At 43.0% G+C, this 26639-nt stretch overlaps 1 protein-coding gene across 3 annotated transcripts in view; it reads right to left on the bottom strand.

The window, feature by feature from the left end:
• Positions 1 to 10033: 10033 nt before the first annotated feature.
• mrc2 (mannose receptor, C type 2) overlaps positions 10034 to 26639 on the bottom strand; it is a 230419-nt gene continuing 213813 nt past the window's right edge. For all 3 annotated transcript variants that reach the window (XM_059955739.1, XM_059955740.1, XM_059955741.1), the window contains exons 28-30: positions 18782 to 18961; positions 12627 to 12653; positions 10034 to 12523 (exon numbers count right to left, since the gene is read on the bottom strand). In XM_059955739.1, the coding sequence (XP_059811722.1) occupies positions 12291 to 12523; positions 12627 to 12653; positions 18782 to 18961 (440 nt within the window). In that variant the 3' untranslated portion in view covers positions 10034 to 12290. The remainder of the gene's footprint in view (positions 12524 to 12626; positions 12654 to 18781; positions 18962 to 26639) is intronic.

Here is a 26639-nt window from a genome sequence, read left to right as displayed (position 1 = left end):
TCTAGATTCAGAATCCGGATCAGAATCAGATTTATTCTCACTGACATATGTTGTGAAATTGGTTTTGTGGCAGCAGTACAATGTAATACATAAAACAATTATTATTGGTTACAACAAAACAAACAAATAAATAAATATTGCAAAAAAGTGATAATGAGTTAAGTTCATGGATTTATAGACTGGTCAGAAATCTAATGGTAGAGGAGAAGAAGCTATTTCTCAATCATTAAATGTGTGTCTTCACGCTCCTGTACCTCCTCCCTCATGGTAGTATTGAGAACAGGGCATGTCTTAGATGGTGAGGGTCCTTAATGATGGATGTTGCCCTTTTGAGATACCACCTCCTGAAGAAGTCCTTGATGCTGGGGATGAACTCTCTGCAGGAAATTACACAAAGGAGCTTAGAGCTTGCTGGATACTAATACATATTCCAAAGTACTCAATCTGTGCTCAAATTTACTCCAATTTTTGCTCAATGGTTATCCCATGGGTAATCCAAGCATTGGGTTGGTTGGGCGAATTGATCCTTAAGGATAGATGACATTAGAGGAAGGTAAGGCACAGCAATGCATGTTTGCCTATACCTTCACTCATTCTCTTGTATTATCCTGTCTGCTCTTGTCTTGCTCCCTGTGTCATTATGAGGGAAAAATCCATGTTAAGTTTGGTATGTGAATAAAAGTAAGATTTTCACATGTAGATTGCCTTTAATAACCTCAGGTGATTTACTGCCTGAATATATCACATTAAACATGGCTGAAAAAAGTAAAGCTAAAAGCATTTCAAAGTGAGATGTGGCTGTAGGATTCGACAGGAGTTCATTATGGGAATGGAGAATTTCAAATTGTCATAAAAATTTCTGTATACCAAGAGTAATTAACTTTTGTAACAGAATCCCAGTGAGAAATCTTCCTGGCACTGGTTAGTCGATGCTCACTGCTTATCATATCACTCGTACATGACACTGAGAAGGAAAATCTCATTCCAGTTAAGTCGTCCACTCAATAAAATTTTTTAAATAGAGTTCTGTCAGATTTATACCTGTTTCACGTGAGAGACAAATGCAACCTCATCGAATCAAGCTCCAGCTTCTGTAAGAGTGAGAGACATGACAGGTGGCTGATCACTGCCTGATCCATTCTGTTACCTCCATCAGTGTGATCCCAAACGTAACAGAGGCAACAAAAACCCTTTGCTAAAAAATTCACTGGTGAAGGTTACCAGAAAGTAGATCTTCTCAGACTGTGCCCCCTCCTGTTAGCCATTTCAGCCCAGGGAAATAGCCTCTGACTATCCACACAATCAATGCCTCTCATCATCTTATACACCTCTATCAGGTCACCTCTCATCCTCTGTCACTCCAAGGAGCAAAAGCCAAGTTCACTCAACTTACTCTCATAAGGCATGCTCCCCAATCCAGGCAACATCCTTGTATATCTCCTCTGCACCCTTTCAATGGCTTCCACATCCTGCCTGTAGTGAGGCGACCAGAACTGAGCACAGTACTCCAAGTGAGGTCTGACCAGGGTCCTATAAAGCTGTAACATTATCTCTCATCTCTTAAACTCAATCCTATGGTTGATGAAGGCCAATACACCGTATGCCTTCTTAACCACAGAGTCAACCTGAGCAGCTGCTTTGAGTGTCCTGTGGACTCCGACCCCAAGGTCCCTCTTACCTTGGATGGAATGATTCAGTTATGGGGACAGACTGGACAGGCTGGGATTGTTTTTCTTGGAGGGGAAGAAATTGATGGGGGACTTTATAGAGGTGAACAAAGTTATGTGGGGATGGATAGATAAAAAGAAACTTTTCACCTTCACTTAGATGTGTACAACCAAACATAATAGGCTTATGTGTATGAGAAGGAGATTTAGAGAGGAATTCCATATCTAGAGGGCAACTGAAATCAGGGACACTCTGCCTGAGGGAATGAAGGATCATGTAATCTCAGAACATTTAGGAAGGTGAAAAATTGAAACATTGAGGCATGGAAGGCTACAGGAAAAGTTCTGGAAAATGGGATTAGTATAATTTGGACACACAGAGAAAAAAGATGCTGGAATCCAGAGCAACAAATAATCTGCAGAGGAATTCATCGGATCGAGTCTTACCTGTGGGAGAAAATAAATTGTCAATTGTGTCATTGGCAAATTTGACAATTTGGTTTGAAGTGGATCTAGCAGTAGTCATGCGTCAGCAATATGAACAGTAGCAGGCTGAGCATGCAGTCCTAGGCGGTGGGAGAGTGGGGCATGAATACTCTTGAGCTTATTCCGGAGCAAGCTGTCCAGTGTTTCTGCTACCTCAAACCATAAAGAGAGTGGGAAGCCATATGTCAACTGATAAACAACTGGGTCCCAGATGATGGAACTTCACTCACAAGTTTACAGGCTCCTCATCCTCATCTAGGAAGAGGAGAACATTACAGAGCATCTCTGAAATGGCATAGTTTTTATCACCTTCAGGAAAGCAGACAGGTATGACTCCAGTAATTATGGAGGGATCTGACTGCTCAGTAAATCATTGAAGAACTGTTCTCTGAATGACAGTGTGGCTTCTGTCCATCTAGAGGCATATCACTGCTTGAGTTTGAGAAATGCAATGAGTAGCACCAACCATGATCTGTGGCCTTGACTCCATCAATTGGAAGGGATGATAGGGAACACTCTTTAAATTCAGCTGCCCATGGAAATTCATCCCAATCCAACATTTATTCATAACCCTAACAACATTTCTACAACACAACCAATCTCAGTGAAGACCAATATCAAACAGGACTGTACCATTGCCCCAACATTGGGGCATCATGGTAGCGTGGGTCGTTAGCATGCACTATTACAACTCGGGATGTTGGGAGTTCAATCCCAGCATCCTCTGTAAGGAATTTGTACATTCTCCTCGTGAATGTGTGGGTCTCCTCCAAGTGCTCCAGTTTCCTCCCATAGTCCAAACACATACTGGTTGGTAGGTTAATTGGTCATCGTAAGTTGTCCCGTGATTAGGTTAGGTGAAATCGGTGGGTTGCTGCCAGCGTGGCTTGTTGGGATGGGTAGGCCTATTCTGCACTGCATCTCTAAATAAAATGAAATAATAAATAAATGTTTTTGGGATAGACTCCAGAACTCAAGTTTCTGAGCCGCAGTACACAGTGCTTGTTTGCATGCGTACAGAGACCAATCCTCAGTCATTATTAACTCATTCTTTTCTCCACTATGCTGACGTACTACTCCACAGGGTTGGGGGTTTCCAGCAGCAATTTCCTGCTGTTTCTTTGTCTTCCCCGATTGGATATGATTATAGTGTTGGGCAAGTAACAAAAGAGGTGGAACGTCACTATGATAAATTCTGGAGTGACTGTGAAAGCTCCCAGATTGTAAAAATCAATGTTATTCACTGGTGTCATTTGGTGAGGGTCTTACCATCACTCAGGTCAATCCTGACTCCAGTGCCCATAATGACCAATTCATACAATTCTTTTCCACCAACTTCTTAAGAACAAATAGATAATATCATAGATTGAATGTTGGTGGATATTCTCAAATCATCTGTTGCAACATCGAAAGAAGATCAAAGCTTTCACCGGTCTTTTTTTCACATGTGCAGCAAGCATTCAGGGGAATGCCAACTACAATCCAATGAGAGGTAGAACAGTGACACAGCAAGTAGAACTGCTCCACCAACCCAGGTTCAATTCTGACCTTCGGTGCCGTCACTGTGGCATTTTCACATCCCCTTTGTGACTGTGTGTGGTTTTCTCCAAATGTTCTCGTTTCCACCATTATGAGTTGTGGGTAACTTACCCTCTGCGTGTAGGTGAGTGGTAAAATCTGGGGAGAGTAGATGGGGAGAATAAAATGCTATTGGTGTAAGATTAGTTCTTTATGGTCAGTGCAGACTTGGTAGGGCAAAGTGCCTGTGTCTGTGTTGTGTAATTCCAAGACACTAACTCCAATTTGTGTGTTGGACTTTGAGATGTGAGAGATTTAGTTGAGTATTAATTGATCCACAAGAGTAAACCATTTGGAATTGGACTGTGGAAACAGTAATAATAGAAGTGAAAAGCTGTTTACCTACCTTTGTTCTGTTGAAATAATTCTTTGTAACAAAAACCATTTTTGAACAGTGTATAGTGCCTGATGTAGCCCTGGGATTAAGCTCTTACCTCTGAGTTAGGAATTTTTGGGCTCAAGTCTCACACTGGAGAAGGAGTTATGAAACCTAAGCTGATCTGTGCATTCCTGAGCCAGTGCTCTCATCAATGAGACGCAAGACACATTGGCCGGTTTCCAGCCAGTTGTGTCTGTGCCAGCTGTAAAGGAGCCATCAGGAATAATTCCATTCTCAATCCTCCAAGATTGAGAGATATAAGTGCATATTCAGATATTTTTTAAAGAAGAATTTCTGCCTCTACCAGCACTTCAGACAGTAAATTCCAAACACACCTTGTGAAAAATGCTTCTTCAACTTAATTTTATTTAAAATCCACTAATTATTGATATCTCTGTTAAGGGGAAAGTGTTTGTTCTGTTCATTTTCATTTGGCCTTCTTTCATTTTACAGATTATGAGTAAATCTCTCCTTATTTTATTCCAAGGGAAACCCAGTGCAGCCAATCTTGCCTCAGAACTAATATTTCCATTCTTGATATCAGTATAAAGTTTAACACAACACAATAATTTTTCTTCTTTTAGTGACCGGAGCCATGTGCAATCTTCCAGATGTTGTCTAATTAGTGTTTTAATCCATTCTAGCAGTTAACCTCCTTTCCTATTGTACCCTTGGGTCAATATAGTATCCCATCAAATTTTCCAATTACCATATCTACCTATACAACTATATTCAGCAATCTGTCAAGGTGTATTCCAAGAGTAAATAAAAATCAAAATGCAGCAGTTGCTGGAAATCTGAAATAAAACAGGAAGTGTTGGAAATACTCAGCAGGTCAGACATTATCTGTGCAGAAAGAGATAGAGCTAATGTTTCAGATAATTTGCAGGCTATGAAAGATTTGCATTGTAGAGGAATTGAGGGTGGGCAGAATAGCCATGATCATACTGGATGGTGCACTGGACTTGACCCCACTCTCCTATTTCATGTCAAAAGGCATTCACTTTATTTCTCACTCAACAGATGCAGTCTCACCTGATGAGTATTTCCAGCATCTTCTGATTTTATTTCTGATTTCCAGTATCTGCTTTATTTTTTTATTTTAATTTAAGGACTTCCCTTGGTTAACTTGACTTTATTTTTCCACGCACTCTCTTTGATGTCCAAATTAACTCTTCCACTTTCTATGTGCCTCAAGGTTTTCTGTGCTGAATCATAGAAACAGGCCCATTTGCTTGCCTTTACTTGTCACGGGTTCTCTTTTATCCCTATTCTCCACAGGGATGGGGAACTGTGGTCTGCCTGCCCAGAAAGTTGTAAAAAATGATTGAAACAGCAAAGCAGTTATCCCAGTGTCCTGGCCAACATATACATCATGCCAACACTGAAAACACATATCAAGTGATTTATTTCTCTGCTGTGCATGGGAGACAAATTTGGCAACTGTATTTCCCATATAACAATGATATCTACTCTCAAAAGTGCTTCAGGATGTCCTAGAGTCATTAGGTACAGTTCACAAATACATCTTCTTTCACCCCGAAAAGTGAATTACCTCTGCAGATATAAGTATGCTCTTATTTACAAACCAAACCTGAACACTGAAATTATTCTGCTGAAGGGAACAAGTTAAATTCTGGATTTATGGAAACTCTGTGATGCATTGCTGGGGTTAAACTATCAGAATTTGCTAGATTTTGCTAAGTAATCATATTGTAATGACTTTAGTAATTTGTAGATGCCACTTATGCACAGTAGCTGTTTCTGTACATCGCTCTATAAGGCAGGGAATGTATGATCCTACTCCAAGAGTTCTAGGCTGCTCTCATTGTCAGTCAGTAATATTGATAGATAGATAGATACTTTATTCATCCCCAAGGGGAAATTCAACATTTTTCCAGTGTCACATACACTTATTGTAGCAAAACTAATTACATACAGTATTTAACTGTATAAATATGATATGCATCTCAAATCACCCTCCCAAAAAGCATTAATAAATAGCTTTTAAAAAGTTCTTAAATAGTTTACTAAAGTGCATTGAGTGGTAACTTAAGCTCAGTCCTAACCCCGGCACTTTAACATGTCTTGCCCCTGCCTGGTGGTTGAATTGTAGAGCCGAATGGTGTTGGGGAGTAATGATCTCTTCATCCTGTCTGAGGAGCATTGCATTGACAGCAACCTGCCGCTGAAGCTGCTTCTCTGTCTCTGGATGGTGCTGTGCAGAGGATGTTCAGGGTTTTCCATGATTGACCGTAGCCTACTCAGCGCCCGAGTCTGATGTGTACAGGGTGAACTGGACTGGAGAGAGCTTTCTACATTAATTTTCATTGAGGTTAGGAAGCTCATTTCTCATGAGTTACCATTCTACAGGGACACAATTGAGAGCATCCTGACTGGCTGCATCACTGCCTGGTATGGGAACTGTACTTCCCTCAATCACAGGACTCTGCAGAGAGTGGTGTGGACAGCCCAGCGTATCTGTAGTTGTGAACTTCCCATGATTCAGGACATTTACAAGGTCAAGGGTGTAAAAAGGGCCTGTAGGATCATTGGGGACCCAAGTAATTCCAACCACAATCTATTCCAGCTGCTACCATCTGGGAAGCGGTACCGCAGCATAAAAGCCAGGACCAACAGGCTCTGGGACAGCTTCTTCCACCAGGCCATCAGACTGATGAACTCACGTTGATTTTATTTATTATAAATTACTATGATTGCACATTTAGATGGAGACGTAATGTAAAGATTTTTACTCCTCATGTATGTGAAGGATGTAAGAAATAAAGTCAATTCAATTCACTGGAAACTAGGCAATAACACCATAATGCAAAGCTTACAAATATTTTGTAGCACTCCACCTCTACACAGCCCTTCCTTGGGTTACAAAGACCCAACTTATGCATGAATGAGCTCTTATAAATTCAAATGAGAAACAATCTGAGGGAGGGCGGGGTTTACTTCCATGTAACTTCCCAGCACTAATCAGACACCTGTTGGAGGCCATTTAAGAGAGTTGGCTTGGAAATCGACAAACAATTGTTCCCATTAATACTTGTACAATGATGCCCCATGAAACAATGTCATATCCACTGATAATTCAAACCTATTGAGTGTGGGGAATCCTGATACTTTACCATGATCACTATTATGGGGAAGTCAAGAGTAAATGTTCCTGTTAATTATCCCGCATCAAACACCATTCTTTACTATGAAGGGAGATATGTTTACCATATTGAGTGATTTTGTGTAAAATCAACTTACAGATGTCTGTAAAAACTGAACATGTTTTTAATTGAGCACTCCCTGTACTGCTGTCAAAGAGGGTCAGATGAAGCCCCAGTGATACAGGTAATGACAATACTGAGAAGTTAAGTGAAAAAGATTTAAAATTTCTACTTCTCTGTTATAACAAGACCTTTCTTTTAAAAGCAGTGGAGAGATAATGTGCTCACTCATCAGACATTCTCTCAACACCAGTTATTACTAACATCATGCCCAAAACTGAAATTAAACTTCACAGCATTTTGGCTGAGAGCAGTTTAACATTCTTCACAGTTGTCACAAAGATATATTTCTGTCTGACGACATCCATATAGGATGTTTGTAATTTAACTGTTAAATAAGGGCAGGTGAATCCTTGCTTTCCACTGGAAAGTTTTATTTGAATGATTTAGTTTTACAGATGGCAGTGGGCAGCTTGTAGCACTGCTGCCTCACGGGTCCAGTGACCCGATTCATCCTTCCAGTGCTGTCGGTGTGGAGTTTGCATGATTTTCCTGTGACAAAGCGTGTTTCCCTCAGAGTGCTCTTGTTTCCACCAACCCCCCAAAGGTGAGCAGATTGCTGGATTGTCTGGCCTCTAGTGTGTAGTGAGAGGGATAGAATCTGGAGACAGTTGAAGGGGGTGGGGAATGTGGGGAGTATCAAATAGGTGCTTGATGTTTGTCATTCATCCAGCAGGATGAGTGGTCTGCTGCCATTTTGTGTGACTCTTGTAATAAAAAAATAACCAAAACTAGGTAGGGGGAGTTGGGTCTCAAGTTCTTGGCTGAATCACCGCTTCTCAAATCATTCCTGAATAAACCCAAGCCCCATGAAAGTACAGTAGACTTCCACACTGGACATAAAAATGCAATTGAAAGTGAGGTGTGGGATCCAAGGTCACACACCCAGATTTCCTGTTCAGGCCATGTTTTCCATGGCCGGACTTGCGTTCTGTAAACTGAAATTAATTCTTGCTAGACAGTTCCAGCTTTCCAGTAAGTGCAGGCCAAAATAAACTACCTGTCACACACATTCCCCTCTGTAAGTCTGCTGTAAAATAAATAACCATCACAAGGTGGATTTTCAGGTCTGTAAATATTTTTCACTCGTTGATTCAAGTGCAAGAGATGACTGAACACCACTGAAGACAGCTTGGTGAGGAAGGGAATGCAGGACTCACCCCACTCCATCACCAGCAAGTAATCCTATTAAAACAGGGCACATGAACAAGAGCTCAAGTTCATGTATGAATTGGACATACATTATGAGAGGTAGACTGGTAAGGGGCTCTATTGCTTTGGACACCACCCTTTCTCCAACATTTTATAAATTCTCAAGATGTGGGTGAGTCTGATAATCAGTCATTTTCTGATTGGTGCTTTATAAGTTTGCAATTTAAATGATCTGAAGGGATAATAATAAAGGGTGTGTAATACAACAGAGAGCCTGAAATCTCCTGCCGGGCTCTGCCCAGCTAATGTGCATCACCCATGCAGTAGAATCTAAAATCAATTTCAATCTACTTGACTATCCGCAGCGAAGGCACAATCAATCACTCTGGTTGGCAGAGTTACAATCTAATTCTTTGAGAATTACAGCAAAATAAAAACTCTTCAGAACATAAACTTTAAAAAACACTTTATTCTGAGAATCCTGTTTGGCAAATGTTTCTGCCTTCTGTTATATTCAGCAATAGAAATGGACAGAAAATCACTTTTTAGAGCTCCTCGATCACAAATTGTGTAAGAATGAAAAGCTTGAAGTCATTTCCAGTGCAGGAAACGGCCAAATCCCTACTGGATTCCTTAACCCCTGAAAATCAAACAGATTTTACTCTAAATTTATTTGGACCTTCTGCACAGATGAAGTTGGTTCAACCAGTTACACTGAGCAGGCTTGTTAGTAGTTTGCTGCTTTCCTCTTCGTATTCTGACAGGCAAAGTAATGTGTTGCCACTGACATGAAGTGAGCCTGTTCTGGCTACACGCGCACACCAACATCACCACAACCACACCCTGCATCCTATGATTGGCACCAAGACTCTATTACAATAAAGTGCCCTACAGAATTCCTTGTAATGGCTTCAGATGCACGTTGGTCTCTAGTGTTACAATGCCGTCAATTGAAAGAATGTCAGAAAATAGGAGGATTTATTTCAATCAAAAAGTCATGGATCTGTACAGCATAAAAATAGGCTCCTCGTCCCACCATGCCCACACAAGCCCTTTTGTCCATCTACAATAATACTATTTGCCCACATTAGGTCTACATCCATCTATGGCTTGCTTATTCATATCTCTGTCTAAATGCCCTTTATCGTAGTGACTATCTTTGATTCCACCACCTCATCTGGCAGCAAGCTCCAGATATCAACCACTCTCTGTGTAAAAAAAACCTCAACTCTCAGATCTACTTTAAAACTCCCATTTTAAAACAATGGCATCTCATCTTCATACTTTGATACTCGTACCATGGGGAGGCATGATGCTAAAATTCAGTCATTTATACCCTGGTATTACATTACCATACTTTAATCTACTCCAGGATCATTCTAACCCTTCCCTCACACATAGCACTTCAGTCTTGCCTACCAAAGAGTCTATCCCTATGTAAAATACTTACCTCTGCTCTATAGCCCTTAACTCTGAGTGGAGTCATCGGGACGCCGTCGTGATGGTTTTTTTTTTTAGCAGGCTTTCTTGTTTTTATGAGGCTGAGTTGCTAGCTCAATGCTCAACCCAGCACGGACGGATTCGAACTCAGGAGCCTTCGCTCTAAAGTCTAGCAATGATGCCACTACGCCACCAGCCGGCTTACTTACCTCTGACATCCCCCATATACTTTCCTTCAATCACTTTAAAATAATGCCCCCTCGTATTAGCCATTTCCACCCCGGGAAAAAGGTGATGACTGTCCACTTAATCCATGCCTCTTACCATCTTGTACACCTCTACCAAATCACCTCTCATCCTCCTTTGCTCTAAAGAGGAAAGCTCGAGCTTGTTCAACCTTTCCTCTTAAGACATACTCTCCAATCCAGGCAACATCCTGGTAAATCTCCTCCACACCTTCTCTAAAGCTTCCACATCCTTCCTATACTGAGGTGACCAGATCTGAACACAATACTCCAAGTGTGTCTAACCAGAGTTTTATAGAGTTGCAACATTACCTTGTGGCTCCAGTCCTCCCAAACTATCAGCTCTGCTCCCCTCTTCCCCCTCATTGCCTCAATATCCCATCCTTCACCAACATCGTTCCTCACTGGTATCTGTAAGCTTCCCTGAGCCCTCTATTCTTCTCTAGGAACACTTCACCTACTTTCCACCAATATTAGGACTCAGGGTCACAGAAACGGATCTTTTAGCCATCCACCAGCCATTTAAACCCACCCAGCACTAAGCCCATTTTATTCTCTGCCCTTTCCCACAACTTGTCCCAGGTTCTTCCATTCACATAGAGAGAAATTTACAATGGCCAATTAACCTACCAACCACATTTCTTTGAAATCTTCTCTGTGATCTGTTGACCAGTCACTTCCCCAGACTGATACAATAAAAATCTAATGAGGGTAGCAACCCTCAGGAACCAGAAAACTTCCTACTGGCCCATTAGAAGTGGACACTTCTTTCACAGATCCCATATTTCCATTACCTGTCTTTCAAACAGGAGACATTGGACATCTGGAAAAGATGTTCCCACATCTGCCAACTTGAACATGCTCCACATCTGATCTGGTTCATTTCTGTCTCTTCTGCCTTCACAATGAAAATGTTCAAACAACTTTTAAAGACAGGTTTTTCAACTCCTGGCTGAATGCAAATTGAGACAAAAACAGAAGGCCATTCAGCCCTCAACTCTGTGCTGCCCTTCTACCAGGTTATGCTTAGTTTGAATCGTAACTCCATTTTCCTTTTACACTTGCAACTCTTGGTGTACCTTCCTATCAAAGGTCTTTAATACCAATTTTGACATAATCAATTGACCTCTAACCTCTGGTATCTACAGGCAGAGTTCCAGCATTTTGATGCTGCCATTCCTGACATCACCACTTATTCCCTCCACCCCCCCACCCTGATTCCAATTTCCCCACCAGAAGAAATGTTTCCTTTGCTCCATTCTGCCAAACACAAACAACCTTAAATATGAGTCAAGTGTTTAACAAGTGACAGGTCAGAGGAGTTAAAAATCATCCTGTATCAATCGAGTACACCCCCCAATCTGTTAAGATTCTTCTAGTGCAGGAGTTCCCAACCTGGGTCCATGGCATAAAAAAGGTTGGGAACCCTTGTACTAGTGTCACCTCTGTCTATTTTCTGTGCTGCTCTAAGCTTTCCACAGCTTCTAGAGGGTTGGAGTCACAAGGAGATCAATTGCAGTTCTTGGGAAATATTTCAAGGTCAAGGGTGAACAGTTCAGGTCTCTCTCACTCAGTGTAAACATATTCTTCCATTTTCATCTGCAAAATGACTGGGGTTACACTGTGGCCAACATCTTTACCAAGCTGAAACCGACGGAAGGCTCATCACACGTAGTGCATGACAATTTTACACTTAGTTTTACGCACTTTTACATAAAAACACTCCTGCACCATAGTCAATAAGACAGTTGAAGCTTGTTTATTGGGGTGCCCTCATGGATACAAATTGCCTCCATTGTCAGATCATCGCAGTGAGGCAAAATCTACCAGTGTGATGTAAATATATTCTGTATATCTATATATAATACATACATACATACAGTATATTATATATACATATACACATAGGGAATGAACAAGTTTCCTATAAAGGCATGTCCCCACTAAGCAGTGCCAACTGCATCCCGAACATTACGGTGGTGGGACTCAGCTCTTTGTGTTCCGATCACCAGTCTATGCTTTCCATACTGCTCGAGGATGAAGAAAAGGCCCAGCGTTATTCCTGCTGTTCGTTCATCTCCATGTCGGACACCAGGATGTTTTTCTCCACCGACTCGCTGGGCGCAGAGGATGTTCGGCTGTATCGCGCACTCTCAAAGGCTCTGCGCCGTGAGCCCAAGGCTGCCCGCCGGCGATACAGCAGCAGCAGGACCACCACCACCACTGTCAGGAGCACCAACGCACCTAGCACGTACAGGATGATATCCAGGGTGCGGCCTTGCAGGTTGGCTGCAGAAACAAACACGCACAAGCAAAGACAAGTGAAACCCCAGCACTGAGTGACTGCTCAAATAAAAATCAGTAGCAAAAAACTGTGGGAGGTTTTACTCACAGGAAACAGCAAGACTGCTTTCTTCGGCTGTGTGAAGAAATAAAAGAAAAATTGCATTAACTTAATTAATGACCAGAGGAATTAACAAGGTTCCCAGCTAAGGCACAGCAGGTGCACTTTGACTCTACACGACAGTGTAACATACTTGTAGGTGTGGTGAATAGCCAAGATGGTTAATAACTCTTCTGATTGATCTTTAATCAAAATAAAAACTGTCTGTGAAGTAAAACAGATTGCCAGTCTGGTACTGCATAAAGTCAGGCTTATCCCTGCAAAATTTATTGATTTATTAGGTATAGTGCAGAACAAGATGTGCTGTCCAGCAACCCACCTATTTAACCCTAGCCTAATCACAGGACAGCTCCAAGAGGGCCACAAGTTTGTCGTAGGGTTTGGAGGCTTGCGTGCCTCAGTGAGCTAGACAGCTGTGTTCGCGGAGTCAGGGCCCTGTGCTTTGACTCTTGGTTCGGTCACCCATGCTAAACAGGTCAAAGGGTAGTGGCCAGTTTAAGAGATTCTGGAAATATTGAGCAACATGCTGGAGGAACTCAGCAAGCCGGTTGGCATCTATGGAAGGAAATAAACAGTTGATGCTTCAGGCCAAGACCCATCATCAGCCCAGGTGAAGGATCTCGGCCCAGAACATCAAATGTTTATACCCTTCCATAGATTCTGCTTGACTTGCTGTATGCGCTGCTGGGCTCAGTCTTGGCAGCTCTGTCGTAAGATCTGTCATATTGCAGGCAGTCGCTAGGTTACGGCAGGGTTCCTATGGATTGTCCACAACCCAAACAGTCTGTAGGTGGGAAATGTTACAGTCAGACAAGTTCCCACACAGCAGAAGATGCCTACACCCCCTGGCAAATTCACCCTGCCAGTCTTGCAAATGGATTGCATATGTCTAGCATTTGTGAACTGGGTAGGGTAGAACCTGTACATTGAGAAAGCCAAACTGATATTCTGTTTAAATATGGAGCATGCAAATGAGGCTGCTGAGAACCCCACAAGTCAAAGTCAAATTTTTCAAAATGCAAAGTTCAAAGTTCAAAAGTACAAAGTGAATTTATTATCAAACTACATATATGTCACCATTTACAACCCTGGAAAGCATTTTCTTGAGGACATAAATCCAATAAACAAATTGAATCAATGAAAGATAGTACCCAACAGGACGGACAAACAATCAATATGCAAAAGACAATAAACAGCAAATACAAAAGAAAAAAAATAATAATGAACAAACAAGCAATAAATAACTAGGACATGAGATGAAGAGTCATTGAATGTCCATAGATTGTAGGAACATTTCAATGACAGGGCAAGTGAAGTTGAGTGAAATTACCTCCTTTGGTTCAAAAGCCTGATGATTGAGGGGCAGTAACTGTTTCTGATGGTGTGGGTCCCTGATGATGGATACTACTTTCCTGAAAATGTAGATGTGCCCAATAGTGGGGAGAGCTTTTATTGTGATGGACTGCGCCGTATCCATTACTTTTGGTAGGATTTTCCATTCTAGGGCACTGATGTTTCCATACCGGGCCATGATGCAGCCAGTCAATATACTCTCCACTCTAGTCAATATAATCTATAGAAGTTCCAGGTATCATGCCAAATCTTCGCAAACTCCTCAGGAAATAGTGGCACTGCTCTACTTTCTTTGTAATTGCACTTACATGCTGGAGCCAAGACAGACCTTTTGAAGTGATAACACCGAGGAATTTAGAGTTGCTGACCCTCCCCAGCTCTGATTCCCCAATGAGGCCTGGCTCATGGACCTCTAGCTTTCTCCTTCTGAAGTCAATAGTCAGCTGCTTGGTCTTGCTGACATTGAGTGAGAGGTTGTTGTTATGGCACCTCTCAGCTAGATTTTCAATCTCCCTCCTATATGCTGATACATCTCCACCTGGTGTCATCAGCAAATCTGAATATGGCATTTAGAGCTGCACTTAGCCACACAGTCATAAGTATAAAGTGAGTAGAGCAGGGGGTTAAGCACGCAGCCTTGTGGTCCACCTGTGCTGAGGGAGATTGTGGAGGGGATGTTTTTGCCAATCCAAGCTGACCAGGGTCTGCAAGTGGGGAAATTGAGGATCCAATTGCACAAGGAGGTATTCAGGCCAAGGTCTTGGAGCTTATTGATTAGATTTGAGGGGATGATAGTGCTGAATGCAGAGCTATAATCAATGAAGATCATCCTGATGTATACATCTTCACTGTCCCGATGTTCCAGGGCTGAGTGAAGAGCCAATGAGATGGCATCGGCTGTTGAGCTGTTGTGCTGGTAGGCAAATTGGAGTGGATCCAAGTCACTTCTCAGGCAGGAGTTGATGTGTTATATCACCAACATCTCAAAGCACTTATTCAGAGTGGATGTAAATGCTATTGAACAATAGTCACCGAGTAGGTTCAAAGGTTCAATTTGATGTCAGAGAAACGTATACAATATACATCCTGAAATGCTTTTTCTTCACAAAACATCCACAAAAACAGAGAAGTGCCCCAAAGAATGAACCCCAAAGTACCCCCCAGCTCCCCCCTCTCGCATGTAAGCGGCGGCAAGCAACGATAGCCCTCTCCCCCCGGCAAAACAAAAAGCGCACCCGCTTACGAGCACAAGCGTGATTTAAGCGATAGCAAAGACACAGACCTTGCAGTTGACCCAAGGACTATCACAATTCATCCGGCATTCGGTAACCCACAGGTTCTCTCTCTCCCTCATAAGGCAGAAGGAGATGTCCCCCATTTTTACAGCAAGTGGGGAGCATAACAACAACCCACTGGTTTACGATGTTAAAAAGTCTGTTTCGTCGCTTTTTACGAGCTCTGTGCCGGAAGATCGCAAAGATCTCGGGTCTTTGGGCCCACAGTGAAAGATTTTCCGGCCTCCCCGACGACACACGAGTCTCCTGTCGTGACACCGACCCTCGATCCACCCGTCTCCAGAGCCCCGAGATCTTAGGTTTCAAAACACTAGGCTGCCTCTCAGGCCGAACCTTTGGCATGCCAAACAACGGCTGGTCCTTAAACCCCGAGAGCGAGTCCCATTCTCGCAAAGAATGTGTAACTCCAGGTCAGGGTTTTCAAAAGAACCCTGAAAGGGAAAAATAAATGTATTAAAGATGGAACCATGTTCTTCTCAGGCACTGGTATGTGAAGCCTGCTTGAAGCAGGTGGGTATCTTAGACTGCCGAAGCAAGAGGTTAAAGATCTCAGTGAACACTCCAGCCAGTTGATCAGCACAGGTCTTTAGTACTCAGTCAGGTACTCTATCTGGGCCGGATACCTTAAATGGGTTCACGCAACTTGAAGGAAGCTCCCACATCGGCCTCAGAGACTGAAATCACACAGTTATTGGGGGCTGTGGGAGTTTGTGAAGGTTCCTCCGTGGTCAAAGCGAGCATTAAAGGCACTGAGCTCATCTGGGAGTGAAGCCTTGTTGTCACCTATGTTGCTTGGTTTCATTTTGTAGGAGATGATAGCATTCAAGCCCTGACACAGCAGTCAAGCATCCTTCACTAATTCAAGTTTGGTCCGGAATTGTCACTTCACCCGTGAGGTTGCTTTCTGGAGATCGTACCTGGACCTCTTGTAACACATTTAGTCACCAGACCTGAATGCCACTGATCTGGCCCTCAGCTGATTGCGGAACTCATGGTTCATCCAGGGCTTCTGGTTGGGGAAGACTGAATGACTTTGTGGGGACACGCTCATCTACAACTATTCTTTATAAAATCCATGACAACGATGGCATATTCATTCAGATCCTCCGATGAGTCCTTGAACACAACCTAGTCCTTCAACTCAAAGCAATCCTGTAGCCGCTCGTCGGCCTTCTGCAAACACCTCTTTATTGTCCTTATCTCTGGAGGTTTGCTCTATATCCTCTGCCTGGATGCAGGCAGGAAAAGGACAACCAAGTGATCAGATTTTCCTAAATGTGGCCTGGGCATGGAATATTAAGCATTCCTAATTGTAGTATAGCAGTGTCTGAGTGTGTTGGAACCCCTGGTGCTACAGGTTATATGTTGATGATAATTGGGCAGAGCTTTCTTCAGATAAGCCTGATTGAAGTCCATGGAAATGATTTGAAAGGTGTTGGTGTAGACTGTTTCTTGTTTGCTGATGACAGCACTCAATATCTTGAGTGCCTGACTGAAGTCAGCCTTAGGCAGTATGTAAACTGTGGCCAGGATCATAGAGGCGAACAGTCGGCACTTAATCATTAGAAGTTCCAGGTTGGGGAACAAGGATGTGACAAGTCTGCTGCGTCCAAATGTCACAGAATTTGTCATGGAACGCAGACACCCTCCTTTTGCCATCTCCAAAATAGCAGTCTGGTCTATCCTATGCATTGAGAAGCCTTTATCTGGCATGTCTGGAGTGAGCCATGTCTCCGTGAAACACAGAACACAGCAATTCCTCATTTCCCTCCGATATAGTAATCTTGCCCTTAGGTCCTTGATCATGTTCTCCAGCGTTTGCTAACAAGATGCTGGGCAGAGGGAGTTTCATTCCCTGGCACTTTAGCCTGGTTTCGAGTCCTCCCTCACTTTCAGCCATGGCGATGTACCTTCACCTGCTTAAAAGTGCCATACCTGCATACTTGAGAGTTAAATCCACCGAGTCCTTCAGAAATCCTTCTTATCATCTTACGCACAGCTACATGTCTGCACAGATGCAATGAAAAGCTTACTTGTCGCAGCATCAAGGAAGCTTTTCATTGTACCGATGCATATATGTAATTGTGCATATGAGAATAAACGCAACTTGTGGGGTTCTCAAACTCTGATAAAGAGCTGCTTTCCTTCCAAGATTACATGGGCTGATTGCTGTAAATAAGGATTTGCTTGGGTCAGTGAAAGGACACATCCTGCTAAGTACTTCCTGAGGTAATTCAAAGGGCAAGGGTCTGTCTACAGATTGGATAACAAGGTTGTCTGTAGATCTCTAGGTGTTCTCCAGGGACTGCGGGAACAGCAGGAAATAACTGGCCTTCTTTTTAAAGATTGTTTTGCATCTGTAGCACAGTGCTTCCAATTAAAGAGCACTTTGCTGTCTACACATGATCTGATTCCAGATAATTCTTACAAAAACTGAACTTCAAAAGAACCAAAAAGAAGGTGCAGACAATAGTAAGAGTGATGTGTGCAGAGTACATTCCCAAGTAAATGAGTGTCCCAGCTAGTCCTTGGTGGTCAGCATAGTCGTCAGAGCTGACAAGCCCCAGTTTCAACCCTGGTGTGAACTGCCCAGGCTGGCCTTGGCTAGGACCATGGAAATGGCAGAACTGTTGGCCTCGATGCCTGTGGTCATGGTGTGGTTGTGGAAGGAGGAAGCAGGAACTGTGCTCAGCACACCAGAATTTCTGCTCTTTGTTTCGAATTTGTCTGTCTCTGATAGAATGGCTGTCAATGTCAATGTTGAATGATGTCAGGTAGTGTAGTTGTCAGCACGCTTTACGGTACCAGTGACCTGAGTTCAATTCCTGCCTCTGCCCGCAAGGAGTTTGCACATTCTCCCCGTGACCATATGGGCTTCCGGGTGCTCTTGTTCCCTCCCACAGTCCAAAGAACTACTGGTTGGTGGGTTAATTGATTGTTGTAAATTGTCTTGTGATTGGGCGAGGGTTGCTGGGCAGCGCGGCTTGAAAGGCTGGAAGGGCCTGTTCTGTGCTGTCTTTCAATAAATCAATGAAAAATTTGACTGGGATAAACCTCACTAAAGGGACCGAACAGCCTTCTGGGGGTATGAATCATTGCCTTTAGGGGAGTAGAGAGTGTCACCAGAAATATCTTGTTACATTGTAACACGTGGGCAGTTCCCAGTGCCACTCCTGAGAGCAGTTGTCAGCTGGCCTCACTGACTCAGTGAGTGAGTGACCGAGTTGGCTCAGTGCTTCCGGCTCGACTTGCCTCCATCCGGATCCCGATTGTTTGCACTCAGGGTGTGGGGAGAGAAGGCACGTGGAAATGCCCAAATTAACACCTGGCAGAAGACGCCTGTACCCCTACAGCAGCCAGCAAATCCATCTCCACCCATCCTGCCAGTTGCCAAATGCTCATTTGTATGAACAGGTAATGAACAAATTGAACCAATGACTCTGCCCGTTGTGGCGTTCTGCTCACCTCAGAAGTTTCTTCCCTTTCAGCTCTTACCTCTTGGCATTTTGCAGACGATGCCTAGCGCGATGCTGGTGCAGGGACCAATTGCCCAGATGCCGGTGTTGCTCTTGATCCAGTAACATGCGTTTGGGCTCATTAAGCTCATGTTCTCAGTTTCTGGAGCCCAGTTTGAATAGTTCAATGGTGTCTTATTGGACCAGACAAGTGTGCCACCTGAAGCAAGGGAAAATGAATGGAAGATTAGGCCAAAGTCTAAAGTACATTTGTTATCAAAGTATGTATCATATCCAACCTTGAGTTTTGTCTCCTTACAGGCTGCCACAAAACAAAGAAACCCATTAAAAAGACCGTCAAGCGCCCAATGTGTAGAGAAAAAAAATCATCCAAACAATAAAAAATAAGCAAATAGCATTCAGATCTCTGTAAATAAACTATCGAGAGCAACTGGTTACACTGCACAGAGTAAATAACATTGAGAGGATATTTGACAGTCACGGGGTACTTGGATACTCTGATTGATAACCAGGCTTATCACAGAAATTGATCACATAACTCTCTAACAAAAGTAACTGATTGGTAACTACATTAATCGCATGGTACAATAAGAGATCACCTGGTGAACTCTTTGCATTCAAATGACTACACTTGCAGCTCTCTGGGGTTTGCTCAGTGCTGCCCTCCAGTGTTCACTCAGTGAAAGAATAAGCTGGACCAGGATTACAGTCATACGACTCAGAGCTACATTATTTTTGTTTTTCTGAAATCATAACCATTTGTGCTTTAGTAAACGATGAAGCTATCTGTTAACCAGATTCTATGAAATCATAGAATATATGTCCTGGTAACCACTCTCTCTCGAATTGATATCACCACTTGGCCATCGCTTTAATTGTAACACCAGTTGTAACACGACTCCCTCTGCCCAGCTTCTCTCCCACCACACTACCTACCGTAACACAGCCGGTAGTTGCACAAACTAATCCAACTAGATGAAGTAGCGAAACACATGGTAACCATTTTAACTTTAGCACTGAATTCACTGTTTGGAAACTAGGTTAATGACAAAACTGACTGTGCTGCACAGTGAGCAGATTAGCTACACCACAAGGTAACTACATTGCCTACTAATGAAATATTTATAGTAAATGGTTACACATCCCTGTAAACAAATGATCTAGAACAACCTGATGATGTGGCTTCAAAAATCATTCACTATATTCGTAGCTTACACTCTCACCATACCATATTCCACAGCACACAAAGCTTACAACAAATGGTAATTGCACCAACATTAGCAAATATCAACAGAAATCAATTAAAACTACACAGTAACAAAGCTAACAATACTAACTACTGACACACCAGTAGAAAAAGGTTATTGTAGGTTACAATAGAATACAGAGCTGAGCTAAGGAGTGGCAGATGGAGTTCAAACCAAAAACATGCGAAGTGAGAACCTGGGCCTCTGTACCTCCCTCTGCAATTGGATCCTCAACTTCCTAACCAGAAGACAACAATCTGTGCGGATTGGTGATAACATCTCCTCCTCGCTGATGATCAACACTGTTGCACCTCAGGGGTGTGTACTTAGCCCATTGCTCTACTCTCTATATACACATGACGGTGTGGCTAGGCATAGCTCAAATTCCATCTATAAATTTGCTGACGATACAACCATTGTTGATAGAATCTCAGGTGGTGACGAGAGGACGTACAGGAGTGAGATATTCCAACTAGTGAAATGGTGCTGCAGCAACAACCTAGCACTCAACGTCAATAAGACGAAAGAACTGATTGTGGACTTCATGAAGGGTAAGACAAAGGAACACATACCAATCCTCATAGAGGGATCAGAAGTGGAGAGAGTGAGCAGCTTCAAGTTCCTGGGTGTCAAGATCTCTAAGGATCTAACCTGGTCCCAACATGTCGATGTAGTTATGAAGAAGGCAAGACAGTGGCTATACCTTATTAGGAGTTTGAAGAGATTTGGCATGTCAACAAAGACACACAAAAACTTCTACAGATGTACTGTGGAGAGCATTCTGACAGGCTGGTATGGAGGGGGCTACTGCACAGGACCAAAAGAAGCTGCAGAGGGTTGTAAATCTTGTCAGCTCCATCTTGGGCACTAGCCTACAAAGTACCCAGGACATCATCAGGGAGCGGTGTCTCAGAAGACAGTGTCCATTATTAAGGACCTCCAGCACCCAGGCCTTGCCCTTTTCTCACTGTTACCATCAGGTAGGAGGTTCAGAAGCCTGAAGGTTTTTGTTTTTTTTGACACACTCAATGATACAGGAACAGCTTCTTCCCCTCTGCCATCTGATTCCTAAATGGACATTGAACCCTTGGACACTACCTCACTTTTTAAAATATATATTATTTCTGTTCCTTGCACATTTTTAAATCTATTCGATATACGCATACTATAATTTATTTATTTATTATTATTTTTATTTTATTTATTATGCATTGAACTGCTGCTGCTAAGTTAACAAATTTCACGCCACACACCAGTGATAATAAACCTGATTCTGATTCTAATTCTGATATACTTTGGAAGGTATAAGGATTAAGGGCAGGATTCTTGGTAGTATGCATCACTGCCTGGTATGGGAACTGTACTTCCCTCAATCACAGGACCCTGCAGAGAGTGGTGGACAGCCCAGTGCATCTGTAGATGTGAACTTCCCACTATTCAGGACATTTACAAGGACTGGTGTGTAAAAAGTTCCCGTAGGATCATTGGAGACCCAGTCATGCCAACCACAAACTGTTCCAGCTGCTACCATCCGGGAAACAGTACTTCAGCATAAGAGCCAGGACCAACAGGATCCGGGACAGCTTCTTCCACCAGGCCATCAGACTGATTAACTCATGCTGATACAATTGTACTTCTTTGTTATATTGATTGTCCTGTTCTGCATGCTATTTATTACAAATCACCATAAATTGCACATTGCACTTTTAGACGGAGACTTAATGTAATGATTTTTAATCCTCATGTATATGAAATCGTGTGGAGGAACCGAGGGATCTTGGGGTCCACATCTATAGATCCCTCAAAGTTGACAGAGTGGTTAAGAAAGAGTATGATATGTTGGCCTTCAATAGTCAAGGATTGAGTTCAAGAGCTGTGAGGTGATATTACAACCGTATAAAACTCTGGTAAGACCACATGTGGAGTGTTGCGTTCAATTCTGGTCACCTCATTATCAGAAGGATGTAGAGCTTTGTCGAAAGAAAATAGGAGATTTACCAGGATATTGTCTGGATTTTAGAGAGCACGTCTTATCAGGAAAGGTTGGATGAGCTAGGGCTTCTCTCTTTGGATCAAAGGAGGATGAGAGGTGACTTGATAGAACTGTACAAGATGATAAGAGACAAAGATAGAATGGATAGTCAGTGCCTTTTTCCCAGAGAGGAAATGGCTAATACATGAGTGGGCATCATTTTAAGGTGATTGGAGGAAAACACAGGGTTATGTAAGGGGTAGGTTTGTTTACACAGAGAGTGGTGGGCATGTGGAATGCACAGCTGGTGGTAGAGGCAGATACGTTACGAGGCTGTTAGGCACATAGATGAAAGAAAAATGGAGGGCTATGTGGGAGGAAACTATTAAATTGATCGTACAGTAGGTTAAAAATTCGGCACAATACCATGGGCTGAAGGACCTGTACTGTGTTGTAGTGTTCTATGTTTTCATTTTGACTCTGGTGCTGACTAATAACTAGCTTCAGTATCTGAGATTAAGCAGAAAGGTTGTATAAGGTAATGAAGTCTAAGCACAGGCAGGTAACGGCCTGGAGATTCTATTGGATTGGCTCAATTCACCTAAAACCCGCTGAGGATCACAGAATTCCCAGAGCTGGGAATAAGCCAGTGCAGACCGGTGTGGTGTTTGCACGTTCTCCCTGAGCAATGTTCCCTCTAAGGTGTGCACACACACACAAATCTTTTGCTACTAGTGCACAAAGGAACTTAAACTGCACGTAAAAGGTTGTCACCCTCTAACTTGTTGGCACGTTAAGTATATTTCACAATCATTAACAGTCACATGTCCTTTTCTGGTTTCTGGCATGGACAGTGTTGACAACGTGGAGTTTGCGATGAGCTGTCTGACAATTTTAGAACCGGCTTATTTATACTGTTTCTACTGAAGACATTATTGATTCACTATATTGAATTCCAAAGAAGTAAAGGGTGTGAAGCACAAAAGAACTGCTCGTTCATTTAAAGCGGAATGGCTTAACGAAACGGTAGAAACTGCTACACTGAAAGCTTATTAGGTCAGGAACATGCAACTACAAGAAATATTTATGTTCAATACAGAAACTGGTGTGACCTGCACGTATTGTCATGATGGAGAATTTGCAGGTGGGAAGAAGTGATGTGATATTTGGAAACTTGATTTTTCAAAGGGTCACTTAGAAAGCAAATCATATATGGATGGTGTGCAAAAGCTTCAGCAAGAAGATCTTCCATTACTCACTACAGGCCTGCTACATATGTTTTGAGAGAGTGCAGTTGAATGCAAGCAAAAATAATCAAACCCAGAGGAGATCAAAGTTCTTACTGACAGTGTTTTGCTATACATATAAAACTCAGCGCACACATGTTGTTGTCACTTTGCAAAAAGTTGCACAGCACAAGATTTTTGCACACACTGGTCATTACAAATTAGAGGGAGCATTGTCCCTGAGATCACACAGATTAGATCCAGATGCTTCTGTGTCCCTTCAGTTGTCACCCATCAAGAATACCTACAATACCATCTCCCTGATTAGAATCAGCCATCGGCCTTCTATAAAGCTGAATGCTAGCTTTAGTGCCAAGCTTTCTCCCACATCCCAAAGAGATGCAGGAGGATTAGGTTAATTGGCAGCTATAAATTGCCTCGTGTGGGTAGGTGGCTGGAGAATGAGGGTGGAACTCACAGACACCTGAGAGAGAGATTAGATCACAGGGAATAATATGGGTGAATAGGTCCGACAGAATTGCAGCAACTTGTTGGACTGAATAGCCTACTTATAGATCATGAGGAAATACGAGAATTAGCACTTGGTAATAATCAAATAAGTTGGACTGGAAACACGGCACAACTTTGTGCTGAGATTGCTGATTTACTCTATCCCACGAGCTCTCTGGGGATGTTTCTCTTTCACAAATGCTGAGAGTTTACAAAATGTTCTGCTTCCACTTCAGCTGATCATCATCCGCAGAGTTTCACCTTCAAATGTCGTATCATCAGAACAGTGAACAAATAAAGGGTTAACTGGAAGCAAAAGGGTCTCCTTTGAATCATACTAAATTACTGACAGCACTGCTCTCTCTTCCCTTTATTGGCTGGTCACTAAAAGCATCTAATTTGATGTTCCACTGATGAAGTTAAAATTTACGGCTTCAGTTCAGGAGAGAGAGGGCACTGCACAGTACAAGATAAGACTGCTCATTAAGTTGATCAATGATCAAACAAGCATCAGGTTTTACAGCCTGCCTTTCCAATAGGGACTCCCAGTCGTTTTCATTGTAAATCTACAAAGCTTTTATGACCTTCTCCATTGTTTTCTCATTTTCCTCACAGATATTTTGCCAACTGAAACCAGTGGAAGTTTCAGCACTCGGTCCAGAGGATAATCCAGAAGAAAGGCCCCGATCTGAAGTACCGACAGTTTGTTTCCCCTACAGATGCTGCCTGGCATACTGAGTTACTACAGTGGTTTGCTTTTTGTTCCATATTTCAGCATCTGCAGTCTTTTGTGGTTACAAAGGGACAAGAAGGTGGCATTCATCATGAAAAGCCCTCACCGCCCCAGGAAGGTGGCTCTCCCTCTCTCTCTCTCCCCCCCTCTTACTCTCGGCTGCCTGAAGAAGGTGCCGGAGTCTTGGGTCTTGAGCAAGGTCTAATCAACGCGGTTTGTGAATTGGACTCTGTAGTTGACACCGGACCAGGTTATAATCTGCTAGCCAGAGGTTACAACGGGACATTGATAGGATGCAAAACTGGGCTGAGAAGTGGCAGCTGGAGGCGGGCACAGAGCGACCACTCCCCGCTGAACACTGACGGCTCCTCGGTAGAGATCGTAAAGAGCACCAAATTTCTTGGTGTTCACCTGGCGGAGAATCTCACCTGGTCCCTCAACACTAGCTCCATAGCAAAGAAAGCCCAGCAGTGTCTCTACTTTCAGCGAAGGCTGAGGAAAGTCCATCTCCCACCCCCCATCCTCATCACATTCTACAGGGGTTGTATTGACAGCATCCTGAGCAGCTGCATCACTGCCTGGTTTGGAAATTGCACCACCTCGGATTGCAAGACTCTGCAGCGGATAGTGAGGTCAGCTGAGATTATCAGGGTCTCTCTTCTTGCCATCACGGACATTTACACTACACGCTGCATCCACAAAGCAAACAGCATTATGAAGGACCCCATGCACCTGTCATACAAACTCTTCTCCCTCCTGCCGTCTGGGAAAAGGCTCCGAAGCATTCGGGCTCTCACGACCAGACTATGTAACAGTTTCTTCCCCCAAGCTATGAGACTCCTCAATACCCGAAGCCTGGACTGACACCTTGCCCTATTGTCCTGTTTATTATTTATTGTAATGCCTGCACTGTTTTTGTGCACTTTATGCAGTCCTGTGTATGTCTGTAGTCTAGTGTAGCTTTCTCTGTGTTTTTTTTTTACGTAGTTCAGTCTAGTTTTTGTACTGTGTCATGTAACACCATGGTCCTGAAAAACGTTTCATTTTAACTATGTACTGTACCAGCAGTTATGGTCGAAATGACAATAAAAAATTACTTGACTTGACTTGAGTTCAACCCAGATAAGTGTGAGGTGGTTCATTTTGGTAGGTCAAATACGATGAAAGAATATAGTATTAATGGTAAGACTCTTGGCAGTGTGGAGGATCAGAGGGATCTTGGGGTCCGAGTCCATAGGACACTCAAAGCAGCTGCTCAGGTTGACTCTGTGGTTAAGAAAGCTTACAGTGCATTGGCCTTCATCAATCATGGGACTGAGTTTAAGAGTTGAGAGGTAATGTTACAGGTTATGTTACAGTTACCCTGGTCAGACCCCACTTGGAGTACTGTGCTCCGTTCTGGTCGCCTCACTACAGGAAGGATGTGGAAGCCATAGAAAGGGTGCAGAGGAGATCTATAAGGATGTTGCCTGGATTGGGGAGCATACCTTATGAGAATAGGTTGAGTGAACTCGGCCTTTTCTCCTTGGAGTGATGGAGGATGAGAGGTGACCTGATAGAGGTGTACAGGACGATGAGAGGCATTGATCGTGTGGATAGTCAGAGGCTTTTTCCCGGGGCTGAAATGGTTGGCACAAGAAAACACAGGTTTAAGGTGCTGGGAAGTGGCTACAGAGGAGATGTCAGCGGTAAGTTTTTTACTCAGAGAGTGGTGAGTGTGTGGAATGGGCTGCCGGCAACGGTGGTGGAGGCGGATACAATAAGGCCTTTTAAGAGACTTTTGGAAAGGTACATGGAGCTTAGAAAAATAGAGGGCTATAGGTAAGCCTAGTAATTTCTAGGGTAAGGACATGTTTGGCACAACCTTGTGGGCCGAAGGGCCTGTATTGTGCTGTAGGTTTTCTATGTTTCTATCTATCACATGCACACCCTCGTTCTCACAAACTCTCTCCAAGTAGTCCAATATTTCATATTTACAGCACCTTCGCTATTTTTGATAATTATTTATTTGAATTCAGTGTCAAATTCCAGGAGCTGCAGTACATCCAGCTGGGAGATGAAGTTCTCTTCTTCAAACAAGACCAGCCCTTATTGCATATCTGTGTGTTATGGAGGATAACGGTGATACTACCTTCAAAGCTGCAGTTTGTCTCTGGTGAAGGTATCAGAATCAGGTTAATTGTCATTCT

Source organism: Hypanus sabinus, chromosome X1 (genome assembly GCF_030144855.1).
Source record: "Hypanus sabinus isolate sHypSab1 chromosome X1, sHypSab1.hap1, whole genome shotgun sequence".
Classification (NCBI taxonomy): Eukaryota; Metazoa; Chordata; class Chondrichthyes; order Myliobatiformes; family Dasyatidae; genus Hypanus; species Hypanus sabinus.
The sequence above is the reverse complement of the archived record's forward strand: the minus strand, read 5'-3'. Positions and strand labels throughout refer to the sequence as shown.